Below are 16,332 nucleotides of genomic sequence, written 5' to 3' on the forward strand. Positions count from 1 at the left end.
ACAAATTCTCCTGCTATAGTGCTATCATTTAACGGTGCACTTTTCATAGGGAAAGGAAAGTACTGGGAGAAAGAAAGGAAGAGCAGGGGACAAACAGGGAGAATGTCAAGGAATAAGAATTACACTATTTTTAGAAAGTGTTGTTTTGAAAACCTGGTAAGTCAGACACCAGAGGGGTGGTAATAACTCAGAGGGGAATTAAACAGGGTATTCTCAACCATAATCATAACTACATAAATGGAGAAGTAGGTAGCTGCTTAATCTAGCATTGTAAGATCCCTGGCTATAGTTAGATAGAGTCACACTAGATAAAGAAAACTGTCTGCTTTTTTTCAAGTATAAGTGTAATTAATAATCAGAAAGGTTTATTTGAGAGGGTGGTTAATTTTCCATAATTTGAAGATTAAATCTTAATTGGTTATCCTTCTAAAATAATATGCTTTATGAAATCTATGAAAAGAGCTTTTTCTGAATATGATAAATCTCAATAGGTAAAAGAAAAATTTGCAAAGTATCCTGAAGACAAATTGCTTGAATTAGACTACTGATAATGGTATATGCTCTTCTGCTTTGTCCAGTGCCTTCCATCTTCAGAGTGCTGTTCTTTGTTAAAATGTTAAGAATCTTTTGAAAAGCATAAAATAATGATAGTGTGCCCTGGAGACATATACCCAAGTGGTACTTTATTTAGTTGGGTTTTTTCCTTACAGGAGTGCCAGAAGAATTATGGATTTAAAAAAAAATAAGTCTGAACTGCTAAACAAAGGAAAGACATTTTGTCATATTTCTAGAATTATTCAGGACCTATGCTGAAAAAAAGACATAATGCTTACAAAACACAAGTTCCATTTGTTCCCACAAATGAAAAATCCTAAGCTGTCCAATTGTATAGATCTTAACGATACCTCTGGCAAGATACAGATTTTATAACTTGTGAAATGCACAGCAGTCCAGCTAAGCAGAACAAGCATTTCACTGATACCTCTGGTAGGTGCTTGTGAAAAAACATGTTGTGGTTTGTATAATGCTTGAAGTGCATGGATTTGCAAGTACAGAGGCTATCACTTGGCATGTCCTGTCAAGATTTCAGCCTTGCTCTTGATACCATTTGTTGCTTTATTTGAAGTCCAGATTTCTTTTGAGTAAAAATACATGGGAGTTCATGATTTTTAATTCATGACCATATGCAACCAAACTATGACTGTCCAAACATGTTTTCTATATACTCTCCAAACACTCATTATGTAGCTGTATGTAGGGTGTCTTCTCCCCTAGATAATACACATATGGGGAAAGCATATCAGAGCCAGAGACAAACATAAAATGAGAATTTACAGGAATATTAATATGAAGCTAGCGTCATTTAGCTCCTAACCATCTCCTGAGGATGTGCTCCACAAATATTTTCTACAGCTTTGTAGGTTTTGAACTAGTCATTATCAAGAGAAAATATTCCCCCTACTTGTCTCCCAGAATCAGTTTGTATAAAATGTCCTGTTGAAGAACTACTGTATTAGAATTTGGACTTTAGAGGTTACACTATTCTAAATAAGTGTATTGTTTTTTATGTAAGAAAAGGGAGGGGGAAAAAAGAAGAGGAAAAAATGAAAGAAGTTCCTCAGATTAAAGTCCAGGATGAAATAAATCTAGAAGATTCACATTGGGAACCACCACCTGACTTCATTTTAATGGATTACATTAATGGTGCTTCCAAAACCATTCTACCACTACCTACTACCCGGGAACAGGTTGTGGCTCTTGCACGGTGAGTACCAAGTTGTATTTCCATAAATAGTGCAAATAGGTTGAATTATGAAATAACAGTTTTCTTATCCAAGGACTTTTCCAAATTTGATATTTTTCCCATCCTTAATGGGAATCCAAATCAGCTTCGGTCCAGAATTTAACGTAATTTTTGGTTTTAAGCTACTTCTTTCTAATTCTGTTGTAATTAGGTCACTTTTTTAAAAAAAAAATATAAATTACAACAAAAGCATACCGATTTCTCATTTTGAAAATATTCATATGGACAATTTCAGCGTTTTTTGCATTTATATAGCTGTTCTGATCCTTTCCAATGAACATATGAGCTCCAGCTAACGTCTATATCAAGGAACAAGAGAGACCTAGGTGCTGCAGAGCCTAAATGCACAGGCTAAAACCCTAACACTAAAGACTAAAACCCTTACACTAAAACCCTAAAGGCCTAACACTGAGACTGTTGTAACTTGTATGTATCTGTTCTTTCTTTTACAATCTTTCTTACCCAGTTCGTTTGGAAACCCCTTGGGACAGAAACTTTCTTGTATTTTGTTTTCCCATAGAGCCAAAAGCATGAGACATATTTCAGGTGTAGTTTTTAGGTGCTACTGTAATTAACATCCTGATGATTTAATAGTGCCAGAATATTGTGATGGTGTATGTACAGACTGTTGTTATCAATATTTGATTCATTAGTTACACTGAGTATATAGCGTGGGCACCAATCACTGTCACCTCCAAGCAGTGTGTCTGCTTTCATCTTCTCCTTAGTTTAATCTTTACTATCTTAGCAGTTTCCTGGCTGCCTCCTGGGTCTGGAGAGTGTGGCATCAGATCCCACTGAGTCTCACAAAATTTGTTTCTTCTACTAGTTCTAATTTTTAATTAAGTGGTCCAATAAGATATGAGGAATGACTTTTCTGTTGACTGCCAAATTTTACAGGACAGATATTCATCCTTAACTATCCAGCTGTGTATAAATCATGCTGCTTCCCCCAAGGTGGAATCCATAAAATGCTCTTTCAAATCTGCTCTTCAAACATACCAGTGAAATACTTGCAGACACACAACCCAGCAAAACAATCACAGGAAATTTAAGTAGAATGTTTTCTGTGGGGATTTTTATGTGTATGCTCCATTTTAAGCGGCTGCCTGAATAGCGTGTGTTGAATAGGAAGGGGAGGAGGAGGCAGCTGCAGCAGCCCTGGGCAGCCAGGCAGCTTGAGCAGAGTCCCTGCTGTGCTCTCCGGGGAGGGAGCCCGTGGTGGATGAGGGAACACGCGATTGTGCTGGCTCTCTCCTTTTAAACAGTCACAGCACATCTTTGTGCGCACGTGAGAGTGGTGTGCGTGCAGGCTTGGGGAGCTTTGCTGTCTTTACAGAAGGCTGGCAAGTGACTGCTTGGAGCCTCCCCTTCTTCAGGCTTATGCAGTAATTCCCAGCTTCAAGATACCATGAATTGCTTGCTCAGTGATAGCTCCCTGTACCCATGCTGTTGTGACCAGTACCTCGTGAGGCCCCAGGTTTCGAGAAATACAGCCTTTGAGGTTCCCTGGCACGTACTGTGAGGACAGAGACCTGTTCACAGTTACAGCAGAGGAGGTGATGCAGATTTTAGCTCCCTGTCTGAAGTGGTGGCTTGCGATTCCCATGTCAGCTCTACAACACCTACACAGGGGATGCGGAGGTTCTGCATGAGATGGTAGGAGCTTAATCCTATGAGTGCACAATCACCCCAAAGATATGCCTTTGGCAACGTTTGCACAGATTGTGAATTCTGATATCCTGTTTCTTTGAGCCATTCTTTTCAATGGATAAAGACATACTCCGCATCCCCCGAATATTGGCTTCAATGTAAGTATAAAATCATTTAGGTTGGAAAAGACCTTTGAGATCATCGCGTCTAACTGTTACTCTAACACTGAATAAGAAAGCACACATAGAAGTTGAAGTACCGGTTTTGGATATAGCTGGTTTCCTATGTTAGGATCATTACCTACAGCTTTATTTTTGTCATATATATTCTCATGCCTTTATTACTATTTGAAACAAGTGGAAAGGCTGGGGATTGTGATACATAGCTTGCTTAATCTGTGAGCTGTAAAGATGAACGCTAGCTTCTGAACTACTTCCTCAGTAATTATTACACTGTTGTAGGTGATTTTTCCTAAGGACTTTGGGTCTATACTGGGCCTCTCAAAAATCTCTGCTGACAGCTGTTGCACCATGGTTTACATATGTGACAAATGTGAATGACCTGAGTTATGGCTACCTGTATTCAACAGTGAGCATATTTAAAATACCAGTTACTAAATAGAGCAATAAAAGGAAACATAGCAAAAGTATGTCTTGTATGTCATTCACTTATTGCTTGTATACATTTCATTTCACTACATTTTTGTGTTAAATACAAAAGGAATGATAAATGTAATTGATCCCAGTATGCATTGGAACAGATTTGTTGCAGACAAGATGGGTGGCCCAATAGAAAAAGACAAACTACATGACTTCGGCTGGGAACTTCACATAAGTGAAATAGAATTTGAGCTGAAATGCAACATTGTGCCTATTGGGAAAATCAAAAAAGGAACATTCTACCACAGGGCTTTACTTTTCAAGGTACATTAATTATTGATATTATGGATATTATAAACTAAAATATATGTGTAATATAATATTTATATTAATGCAAAATCTTTTGTGTACACTTAAGTCATTTTTCACTGGCAATGTTGACTTCTCAGTGAGTTAAAGCCAGCATCGCTTCTTTCTGTAAACGTTCTTGTTGTCATTAAATTGTCTTAAGTGATATCAGCAGAATACTTGATAAATGGCAAAAAGCCAAAATATTTGATAGGGAGTCAAAACATTTTACATTTTCTGTAAACTGTAAAAATATTGAATTATGCAGCTTTCTTTTTTTTTCCAAATGTAAATTTGTTGAGACAATGTTTATTTTATATCCATCCAGTATTCTATGATAGTATATAATGGCTTTTATGTTCTAGTTTCTTAGACAGGGAAAATTAATTTTTTCTGTCTTCACATGAAGATGTACTACTGCAGCCTGCTTATCTATCCCATCCTTTTTCATTGGCTGTTGGGTAGCTGGACTTTCCTCCTTCTTGGATGGAAAGGAAAAGAGAAGCCATGGCCTAGCACATTAAGCAGGAAGCACCTAAGAAATAGTAAGCACAATCCCATAGTTATAGTATGCATAGAGAAAGAAGAAAATCCTAACATATTTTATAGAGGGCTCAGGGCATGAATTAATTATGCTAAAGCAGCACTGATGTTCAGTGCTAGATGATAAGCATCCTTCACTGTTGTAAGAAACCTTTGCAGGGATGGATCACCGCTCTTAAAGCCAAAGCAGCCTAAGCAATGAATATCCTTGCCTATTCATAACAAGTTAAGACATTTTTCAGGATTTCATTCCTTCACAGCAGATGAATTCTGAGAAAGCGGTTTTGTAGCTGGAAGCCATTACAGGTCTGTCAGCACAGCACAAAGGAGAGGCAGGTGTTTCATCTAGCAGACACTTGCCTCACATTTCATTGCTTTCCAAATTCGTGGGGCTGAAAAGTAAGGAGTGTGCTTCAGAGTGGAGCAGCAGTCCTAAACTTACACTGATGGAAATGTTAAAATTTTACACTTCATATTTCATTCTAGGTATATGTGTGCGATGTACCTACACCTCATTGCTTGTGTAGACCATTCTTCAAAATGTTATTCAGAAATAAGTCTTCCAACTAGAAAAAACATTCCTGGGTACTGTGGATGTTGCACTCCATTTAAGATCTGAAGGACTGGCTGATAAGCAAATGTATCAGTGTCTGAAAAGAGCTAAAATGAATACGTTGTGCCTAGAATATGGTAGAAATAACATTTAAAAGCCTGCACTTTCTAAGCAGAACCAACAATAAGATTTGCAGTTTGGAACACTAGAGATTTACAAGGTCTGTTTCAAGAAAGCTCTTGGCCTTTCAGATATTTTTCTTCTTAAGCATCTCTTCGCCTTGCTGTATATCACACAAGCTAAATGTATTAATTGTGATTAACTCCTTTTTCCTTCTTTTTTTAGGTGATAGCAGACAGAATTGGCATTGGCTGTAGTTTAGTTCGTGGCGGCTATAACAGAGCTTGGAATGAAGTTGAATTGGTCGATGCCCCTCCTAAAGGGATAGCTGGGCTTCTGCTTCCTCCTAAAAAGTATATTGTAGATCTAATGTTTAATCCAGGCTGTTTGATAAAACAGGGAAGTGCAGCAGCAGATCAGTACGAACATATTTAATCATCTTGACAAATTTTGCTAAAATAGCTATTTTAAAGATGCTTGCAGTGCTCATATTTATGAAACAGAAGAGGTTTCAGGTCCAGCTATTAAAAAGAAGCATATCTCGTACATTGTCCTAAACGTTTAATTAAACATATTTTAGGTATGCTTCAATGCTTAGAAATTTTGTTAATGTTTTGGTACTTTTTAAGACTAAACAGTAAAACTAGAGATTAAATTTTGGTTTAGTATTTGCTGTGTTAACACTATAATGCTTCTTAAATAGGTTTAAATTATTTCCAAAATAGAGTATATTCTTTTTTCTTATGCTCCTTTAATTGCCATGCACATTTATAGGAATTATATGTCCATGAAGCAAGAAAATAAGATACCTGGTGAAATAACAAGTCACCTAAGAACAACTGGACAATTTCTTGTGTGAAATAATCCAAGCACTGAGAGTTACAAGAACTAAGATAATAGTATATTTTCAGCTTCTGTAGAAAACATCCCATATATATTTCTTGACAGAGTTAATAATTAGGGATAATAACATGCTCTGGATGAATGTAAATACTGTTTGACCTGGCACAGAGAAGACCGATGATTGATACATTATTGCTTGCAATCTCCCTTTAAATTCTTTGCTTTTCACTAGAGGATAAAATAGACGGAGCAGGGAGCAGTTTTGGACAGGGAATTTGTATTTCTTGCAGCCTTTGGTAACATGGTGCTGCCAAAGTGCGGTGGTGCATCTAAGAGAGGTCAAACACTGGCTAGAACGCTCTCTCACTTTCATCTGAAGCTGTCAGGAATGTGTTGCAGTAGAGTAATTCCGGGAGCATTGCTATCAAGTGAGTTTACTTTATTGTAGAAAACTGAGAAAAATTCCTTTACAGAATTCAGGCCAATGCAGACAACATTGCGCAAAATTAAACTTCAGAAAACCAGAACGCCAACAAAGTATTTACTTCCTGCACACCAAAATGTGATAAAGAAATTTAGAATCTGTGTTCTCTTAGTTTTTTAGGGTTTGTATAAGCACAGTCACTTGTATTGTCTACTTTGGATGGAGGAGGTTTAAATCTTTTGCATTCATTACTGCTTTATGAACATGATCCCACCACTCACCCTGAGGTGGAGAATGATTTTCCGATAGCCCTTTGGGAACATTTTGTCTTTCTGTTGCAATTTCACTTATATGGCCTTGTGTTCAGGTTTTTTTACCTTACATTCAGCTGTACTCTAGACATCAGAATGAAAAAGAATTCTGGAAACAAAATATATACTATACTAGCAGAACGGAATGGAAGGTGAGGATGTGTTTCTCACCATTGCTATGTAGCAGGTAAGGGATGGATGAAAATTGATACGTTATCACTGACAGGAGTGACCAGATACAGAAACCTCCAACTTTGAAAGTTCAATAAAGGGAAGTAAAATAAGAATGAACGGCCTACTACTACTGTCATTTTGCATAGCTTTCCTGCATTAGCATTTCATTATTTTGTATTAGAACCATAATGTTCAAGTGTGAGTTACTCTTTTTGAGGTCTTGAAAAGCAAAGCTATTCCTGTTGTTTCTAATAAAAGTGAATATTTTTTAAAAACACAAAATATAAGTTTTTCACGATCAAAATTGGGAAACTTCTCTTCTAGACATACAAGATTACTTTACAGAAAATGATTGGCTAAACGAATTAAAAAATACTACACAGCCATGTATAATGCAGACTTCGATGATTCAAATGTGTTGCAAGGAGGTTGGTTTATGTCTGTCACAATTATTAGCTTTGTATTAGCAGAGTTCCATCACTTCAAAATTGTAATGCACTTGGTGTCAGAAATGACATCTAAATAAAATATAAACACTGAAATCCCAAATGCTTATTTTGAAAACTGCTGGTCAGTTGGCAAGTAAGTCAAGAGATGCCACACTTTTTTATTTGATACTTCCCAGGGACCTGTAGCTGTGCCATGCCCTGGTTAAGAGTTGCCTCCACTTTGACAAGAGCAGCCAAGCTCACATTCAGTCCAGATCTGAATCAGAAAACAAAGTGTTCAAAAGTTCTTCAGTGCTCAGCTGGGTAAGTATTCCCAGAACGTGTTCAGCATCAGCATCTGGCTTGGTCCATGCCTGAATGAAATGATCGCCTACCTTGTAAGGAGCAGATGGGGAAGGGCCTCATATTTCCGTTTACATAATAGTTCAGGGCAGATCAGTCACTCGGGACACAGGAGTCAGGTCTGATGCCTTCCTAAGCATGAGCAAAACAGTCTGCAGTCACCTAACTGGCAGGGTATATTCTAGGCAATAAGCACTCATCATCCCTCTTTTTGAAGCTCTGCTGTTGTGTAGAAAAGAAAGCAGGAATAATAGGCTATATAAACTTAATAGTTGAGCAACTTCTTCATCCTAATATTGGGGTAACAATTAGGTTTTTCCTTTGGGAAAGGAGAGTCTGGGTCTCCAGTGCCCACTGCCAGAGATGCTATAATGTACTGAGGGTCTTCTGTAAAATATAGAAATTGCACCCTACCTAGAACAATACCCTGGTTCGGTGCTCTCTGCAAGATGAAAGGCTCTTTTAAATAAAACCAGGAACTGAATCGAGGTCCATTCTTCAACAGCTGTAACCACGGGGCAATTACACCAAAGTAGGCATCATGGCAAGCAGCTGTGCAGAATGAAAACCAAAGGGTTTTGCTCAGCTTCTTGAAAGACAGGGTGTGTGGGCGATTATCCCAGGACAGTGACGCAGGCTGTAGATCCTGATTTGAAAGAAGCATCTCTAAGTCATCCCTACTGTGATGTCTGTGCTCCTGAGAGAAGCTAGCATGAAGACATTAGTGTTAGTTCCTCTGGTTCGCTGGAACTACTCAACTTCACGCTGACTGTGCTGAACTTGGGTAGTGCCTTGCTCAGCTTGCTGCTTACTCCAGGGCCTTATTCCAAGGCATTTGGAACTGACACACCACACATGCGCACACACACCCCCTCCCTGCCATTCATTGTCATAAAAAAGAACTTAGGTTTTGATTTGGCAGTGAAAAGTACAATGTCTAATATATAGCACATCTGCATATCAAGAAGTACAAAACTGGAGTGTGTTATTGAAAGGTCAGACGTGGTTCCTCACTTTCTACTGAACATGAACCAGCAAAGCAGCCGTCCAAACTTGGTGGCACTGTCAATGTGATTTCAAGTTGGAATACAGCTTTTGATATGAGAGAGTCTGGCGCTTTGACCTTGCACTCCTTTGCCTTTGCTTGGCCTCTGTGTGCTGGAACCATTATGGCTAAGGGGATTCTAAGTAGATGATTTCAGGTTTTGGCTGAGACTTGATTCTCAGAGGTGCTTCTGGTAAACACCTTGCTGTAGAAATGGGTTTCCCCAAGCAGATGCAGAGGCAGTATGGATTACTGGCAGCAGCCGCAGCTGCACTTCCGTGCTTCCCTCCTGTTGCCCTCGATCCCTGAGCAGCTGCAGCACTGAGGTTAACTTACACATGTTTTATCTTTATGCTAGCAGGGAAAAACTGCTGTGTAATTTATAGAATTAACACATTTCTAATAGTTTCTGATTACTCACTGCTAAACTACAGCAATGGCAGAACATCATCCCCTCAAACTGTAATCCCTTGTACAGTAGAAACTGAAATGAATTCTTCCTCCAATAAATCTCCGCTGATGATTAACTCTGGATCCTGAGAAGAATCCAAGGCTCCTAGAGCAAAACAGGTGTTTGGTTCTTTTCAGATGCAGGAGGAGCTTTCATTCTGTTATTTTTTACATCAAACTTTCCTCTAGGGAAAAACAAGCAAATACCAAAGTATTTCGTTAGTAAATATAGGTTTTGAATGGTGACAAATTCTTTTATCCATAGTTTATTTGCAGGCACCTGCACCTCTTCTACTATATGATGCATTACTTCATAAGTCCAGCTCATTATCAGCACAGAGTATCTAAATGGAGAATGTGCAGAGGCAGCAGATATTTACTAGCTGACATGCCAACTTAGTTACAACAGAAAAGTATATTAATACATTTATCATATTCATAGTTCTCTTGCTGGTTTATATAAGAATCTTCTCCTCAACGACTCATTGGCAGTACTGTTTTCCTTCAGAAGACTGAAAATAAGCAAAAAAAATCCCCATATAATTCAAAGTCCGATGACAGCATATGCCATTGCAGCAAAGTAGAAGACGAAAGCATAAGAATGGAAATTCAGGCTCAAGCAAAGCGTCTGTCTAACCAAGCAGCCCGATTCCAGCAACAGTCAATATGGAAAAGATTAAGAACAACACACAAATACAAATTTCCAGAGTACTTTGGTAGTGTTCAGCAGCTTGCAGTTCAGGGGCTTGCCATGCAAAGTCTTTAAAATAAGGCATCTTTAAAATTCTCTGGATAAGCTGCAGAGTGGTTACAGTAGGAAGCCTAACCTGTATTAATATCATAGGTCTCAGGATGCTCTGTATAGCTCTGTGGTCTTCCTAAACTCTAACTTGAGTCAGAGTTTCCTTATGATTCCATGGCAGATAACTCCATTGCTGTGTGAGAGGTGAACAAGCAGGAGACACCAAACTGACTCATCACCATGCAAAAATAAAAAAAAAAGCTGTCTCTGCAAATTACATGCTCAACACAACTTAGTGGTTCGGCCTCCTGGCCTTCAAAATACACAGTTTCCTTTTGCAGTAAAGTATTTGGCTATTATGCTTTTGTACCATCCCAAGTTGATAAATGCAATGGTAAATCACAGCTCTTATGCTTCACTCGGTAGCAGGTCCACATTTCCAGGAGATGCCTTTTTGACTCCATGGACTTAGCCCATTCATGTATACGGTCTGTTACTTCTGATCTTAAAAGAAAATAAAGGAAGACACACCACAAAAAGAGTCTGAAGACTAGGATGTATCCATTAAAGACAGGTCCAGAGTTCAAGACTTAGGAAATAATAATAAATATACAGATCTTACACCCCTGGTATCTTCTTTATTGACTAGAAGAATACATCCTCCAAGCTTCATTCTTTCATTCCCCTGTTTTCATGCCCATGGTGTGAACCACCTAGCCAAAATGGGAAAAAAAAGTCTTTCATTGTAATCTCGACTATTTTGGTTTATAGGGTTTCACAAACTCCTGAAGGTGTTATCCAGTTACTATTCCTTCTCTGCCCTCAGAGGCTGATTGTGAAAAGGTGATTTCTAATCCTGTGCCAGAGTTCCTGGTGCTACAGAGCTCTGAGTGGCAGAATAGAGCTTTAGTGGCAGTTCCATTTAAAACCTCAACATACACTGATGTATGAAAATAAGCAGTCAGCAGTCACGTTTATTGATTTAGTCATTCAGGTCAATTGATTTTATACTACAAAGGTTTTCATTCTTCATAAGCTTCTTTTTTTTCTATCCCCATAACAAGGTGTCACCACACAACAGCTACAGCCAGCAGGGAGGTGATGATTTGGGCGGCAATAGCAGGTTTGGGCCCTGGACTATTTAGTACCGCAGCACAAGTTAGCACCGAAAAATTCCTGTGATAAAGATAAATTGTCAGGGCTTTAAGTGAAGCAACAAGGCTTAACAGTCCTGACCCATCCTACCTGGGACCACCAGTGCCATCATCCCCGCCCAGGACCCAATTTCAGCCCAGCGCGGGGGCTGCCAGCCCTTGCCCCAGGGATGCAAGTAACAAACAAATAGCCAGCATGGCCTGGTCAGTGACGGCTGCCACAGAGGAACAACGCACAGACTGAAGCGACGGCCTCTGTGGATGGTGAAATGTGACTTGTGTCAAGCCACAGGTTAATGGGCAGAAGCATCCTCCTATCCAGCCCGTGTACCCATTAGTATTTCATTAATAATGACCCCTCATGTCATGGGGTGGGGTTTTTTTGACAATTGAGTTGAACCAGTCAAAAGATTTGGCATCCTTCTTTATTTTTAAACAAATACAAAAATATTGCTCAGCAGTAAGAGCTGGAGTGTCCCGTCCTGAAACACTGGGAAGTGCAGCCCCCCACGCAGGGTGCCCCTGTAGCCCAGCACATGTCCACCTGCTGCGGCACAGTCCAGCCACAGTGACCAGACCAGCAGGGAACCAGCAAACACTTGCTGAAAACCATCGTTCTGAGACAGTCGAGGTGTGTTCAAAAAGTTGTTAGTATTTATAGAATAAAAGCACCACCGAAGATAGCCAGTAAGCCACATGTGATACTGGCCTGTGCAATGGCGTCAACCTGTCGACCTGCTCTGTCCATCCTTTCCTTCACATTCCCTCCTTTTTGTTTTTACTCTCTTTGCATCTTCTCCTGAGGAATCTTCCACATGCAGAAGCACAAGTGTAGCAGTGCACATGATCTGGAAGACCTGCATTGGCTCTGTGTGTGTTCACCATGTGTTTCTGTGTTTGTAATCTACATGTAAAAGCATATCTGTCCGTCCAGTCAGACTGGGAGGGTGTTGTCCAGGGATGCCAGGAGCTGTTCCAGGGTCATAATGTTCAGCAGAGTTTCCACAGCTGGTCATGGGATCCTCAGGAGCTGAGGAGTGCCTGGGCAGGCAGAATTCAAGCTCACAGAGTTGTTCCAAGACCCTTGAACTCACCTGTGTGACGCTTAGTCCATTCCTTTTCGAAATGAGCGCAGGCCAGCACCCTGGCTTCTGCCCAGCAGCAGCGTGATCAGCCTGCTGATCCACCAGCAGCACTGGGACGCAGGGCATGCGGGCACTGCTCAGGGCAGCGAGGACAAGTTCAGACCCACCTCCCACTGCATGGACCCGCTGCCATGTGGGCAGGTGAGAGCCAGTGCCTGGGTTCTGGTTCTGAATGGGAAAGGCATCCGTGTTGCCACTGCTTGGATTGGGCTGCTCTGGAGTGGAATGAAGTCAGTTACAAAACCATTTCATCTTTTTTTGTCACAGAGAAGAAAACACGCTGATAAACATCAGCTTGGTTTTGGGCTAGGGTGGTTATGAACCACAGGCACCACTTTGCAGGAAAAAGTCCCTAAAACTATGGCCAACTTCTCCTCAACAAACTTTACCAACAGCGCAGCAATGGCAAAACCCTTACCACCCCTTGACAAAAGACCTCTTTTTCACCTGTGTAAACTATTTCCCTGAACTACAGAAGTTAAAAGAGACCTCTTCCAACACCATATAGTGGATCTATGTGAGGCACTGGACATTCACAGCCCTATGAGCCAGGGGATCGCCACCCAAGCGCTGAGAAGGGGGCAGGACTGGCCACTGGCAAGGGTGGGAATCGGTGGCCAGCTAAAACATGTGAACTGCTGAGTGCTGATCAACACATCCATAACACCATGAAGCACCACACAGAGATGAAAACATGTAATACAGTACAACCACACACAGATAAACACCTACTGATGCATCCAGAAAGCAAACCCTCTCCCACCATGGCTGTGCCAAGGTACCTCCTCGTCTCCCAGGCAGCTGCACCTCTCCCCAAAGAGCACAGAGGGAAACGACCAAAGGGCTCTGCTCCAGCATTTTGCCATGAGCTTTATAAAGCAGCTATGTGGATCTGGGGCATGATTTTTTCATGCTTTTTATTAGTACAGCTATTATAGCAGAACTCTGCAGATAAATTAACAGCTCTTTAGCCCTCTTAATGAGCTAATTATTTTTCTATTATACAAAAACTGGCTGACACTGAAAGATATCAGAAATATTGGATGACTTTATCTGGCCTTTTTTACCCACCCCAGCAGAATTTACATTTCAGGTATAGGTGGAGTACATGCAGAAATGACAGAAACACAGAGGGAAAGACAGATGCGCATACGTGTCTTAGACCTATAAAAATAGTATTTGTAGGACATGGAAGAAATTAGTGTATTGGAGACACAATGAGCTAGTAAAAGCTTTTCTCTCATTAAGGAGTAGGCTTATTTGCATACTAATGAACTAGCTTGTTCTTCCAGCTCATTGATGTTTCACTGACATGCTGAGATGTCATCTATGAAAACCATGTACAAGGCATAATTGAAACCAGCTCTTACCTGAGGTTGAATAAATACTGGGGGAAATATAGCAAGATGAGAAAAGCAATCATATCAAAGCAGGCAGCAGATCCTGTCGCTCAGGCAGCCCTTTGTCCAGGTTATGCCCCCCTACTTAACTGCTGTTTACAACCATCTTTCCTCATTCTAGTCCTACTTTGCAAGTGAGCGCAGCAGACAGTTTCTTTGACCCTGCCGTCCAGCAGTCCTAATGCTTGGTCTGTGCAGGATTGCCTTGACTGCGAGACAAAAAAGGCTCTTCAGTGGAAGAATCTCACAGAAAGTGCAGTGCCATTAGGTTTGTGTGGAGATCTACCTGTGAGCCAACCTTTTCCAGTCTACAGCCATCCACTGCTGTTTCTCACTCCCTCATCCATGCTGTATAAAACTGTCAAAAATAATAAGCTCCTCCACTGGACTTCACAGTGTGTAACTTCTTTCCCTTTTGCAGTGCTAGCGTTGTGCAACTTTTCTTTAAAACACAGTGCTAAACTTCTTGTGGATCACAAACTGCTCCAAAACCAGTTCACCATTCTGTTGCAAGAAAGGTTGAGCTAAGTACAGACACCTCAGCCCATGCTGGTCCCATGTCTACATTACAGCTCATAAACTCTGTGCTCCCTGTTTCATCGTTACTGCTCTCTCTTGCTGTTTGCAGATGTCCCTAGACTGTCAGTTTCTGATACTCATTTTCTGTGTTTTCTAGCCTACGACCTCCTACAGATCTGCAGTGCTTCCTAGTTACAAGAAGGATTTTGAAAAAAAAAAAAAAAAAGCCATAGCATGTTTTTAATTCCTTTTTAATACAAACTTGTCTAAACAAGCTGCTTTTAGTGACAGAGAAGAAAGAAGACTCCTTAAAGGCCAGGTGTCAGAAAGATATTCAAGAGTCAAAAGCCTTTTCAAAATGTTTATTTTTAATCGGCATTAGGAAACCATTTATGAAAGGGTGGAGGTCTGTTCAGTGTCCCGAGATGTAAGCGATTTTGGTAATGATATCTAATTGTAAGTGAGTTTAATCCTAGATCCACCTGCTATTAATAAGAGCTGCAGTAATAAAAAGAGAATTAGATTACTACAGGCTGGCATTTCAGTAATGTTTTTTTTTTAAAGTCAAGGGGCATAAGTTTAAACACTGGATGAGCTTAGAGCTATTCAGGTATTAAATTCCTCTAGAAATTCTCAATAACAAGAAAGCTAAGCATCAAAAATTAAGTGGGATTGGGGCTTCGCAGCACTGCACCGAACATTATGTTGGATGTAAGTACCTCATGACAGTTTCCACAAGCCAAGTGTTCACACAGCATGTGGCATGCCTGTAAAAAAATATGAACTAGGGAAAATCAAACATCCCTGGAGGTGCTCAGGGCCAGGCTGGATGAGGCTTTGAGCAACCGGATCTAGTGGAAAGTGTCCCTGCCAACAAGGGGGTTGGAACTGGATGATCTTTAAGATCCCTTCCAACCCAAACCATTCTATGATTCTACGAAATGCCAGGTTGAGCATGTTACGTGTGCCAAGCAGCTGCTCTGTTGGTCAAGGTGCCTTCTTCAGGGCAAAAGCTCTGATCAGAAAGCTGCAATCATTCACTGTGTGGCTTTGGTTACCAGGGGATAGAGGAGGGATAAAGAAAGGGGCCACCATCAATTTAGTCTGTTGCTTTCACTTGAGGTGTATTTGCTGACCAGAGTCCAACAGTAAACAGCAGCACAGATTCCAGTCAAGTCTGTGCTCATTTTAGGTACTGAAATGCCACTGAATATTTGGTATGCTGGGAAGGTGTCTGTCTGTGCTTGCCACTCAAAGCAATGCATGCTAACGTGCCAGCAGTACCTGAGGTACCAGGATTTCCCCCAAAAGATGAATGGCAGTATGGTGTGGAAACAAGAGATCTGTATAAAACCTAGAGCCTGCCCTGACTCTTTCTACTCTCTTACTACATAGCAAATATGGACCAAAACACTTACAGCAGCAGCACAGACTCGGTACACTCTGTCTTTTAAAAGTCTGCTAACGTAAAGTTCCTATAGGGGTAGTTGTCCCTGCAGATCTGACTGGTCCTTATATGACATGAGGCTGCAGTAGAAGTTTTGGCACAGCCCAGAGTTGCTCACATAGGCTCCCGGAAAGCAAACCTCTACTCCCATTCCTATGGGAGTGGGAAGTGCTGGGCCAGAATGCCACTCAGCACTCCATTTTCATGAAATAGAAAACCAGCTCACACCTTGCCAACAGAATGCCAGTTTTTCCAGCAGGTAACTGG

The 16,332-nt window shown here is 40.6% G+C and overlaps 1 protein-coding gene across 1 annotated transcript in view; it reads left to right on the forward strand.

The window, feature by feature from the left end:
- ARMC3 (armadillo repeat containing 3) overlaps positions 1-6,055 on the forward strand; it is a 63,108-nt gene extending 57,053 nt beyond the window's left edge. The window contains exons 18-20 of the mRNA XM_054059086.1: positions 1,574-1,765; positions 4,218-4,380; positions 5,846-6,055. Of these exons, the coding sequence (XP_053915061.1) occupies positions 1,574-1,765; positions 4,218-4,380; positions 5,846-6,055 (565 nt within the window). The remainder of the gene's footprint in view (positions 1-1,573; positions 1,766-4,217; positions 4,381-5,845) is intronic.
- The last annotated feature ends 10,277 nt before the right edge of the window (positions 6,056-16,332 follow it).

This window comes from Cuculus canorus, chromosome 2, assembly GCF_017976375.1.
Source record: "Cuculus canorus isolate bCucCan1 chromosome 2, bCucCan1.pri, whole genome shotgun sequence".
NCBI lineage: Eukaryota > Metazoa > Chordata > Aves > Cuculiformes > Cuculidae > Cuculus > Cuculus canorus.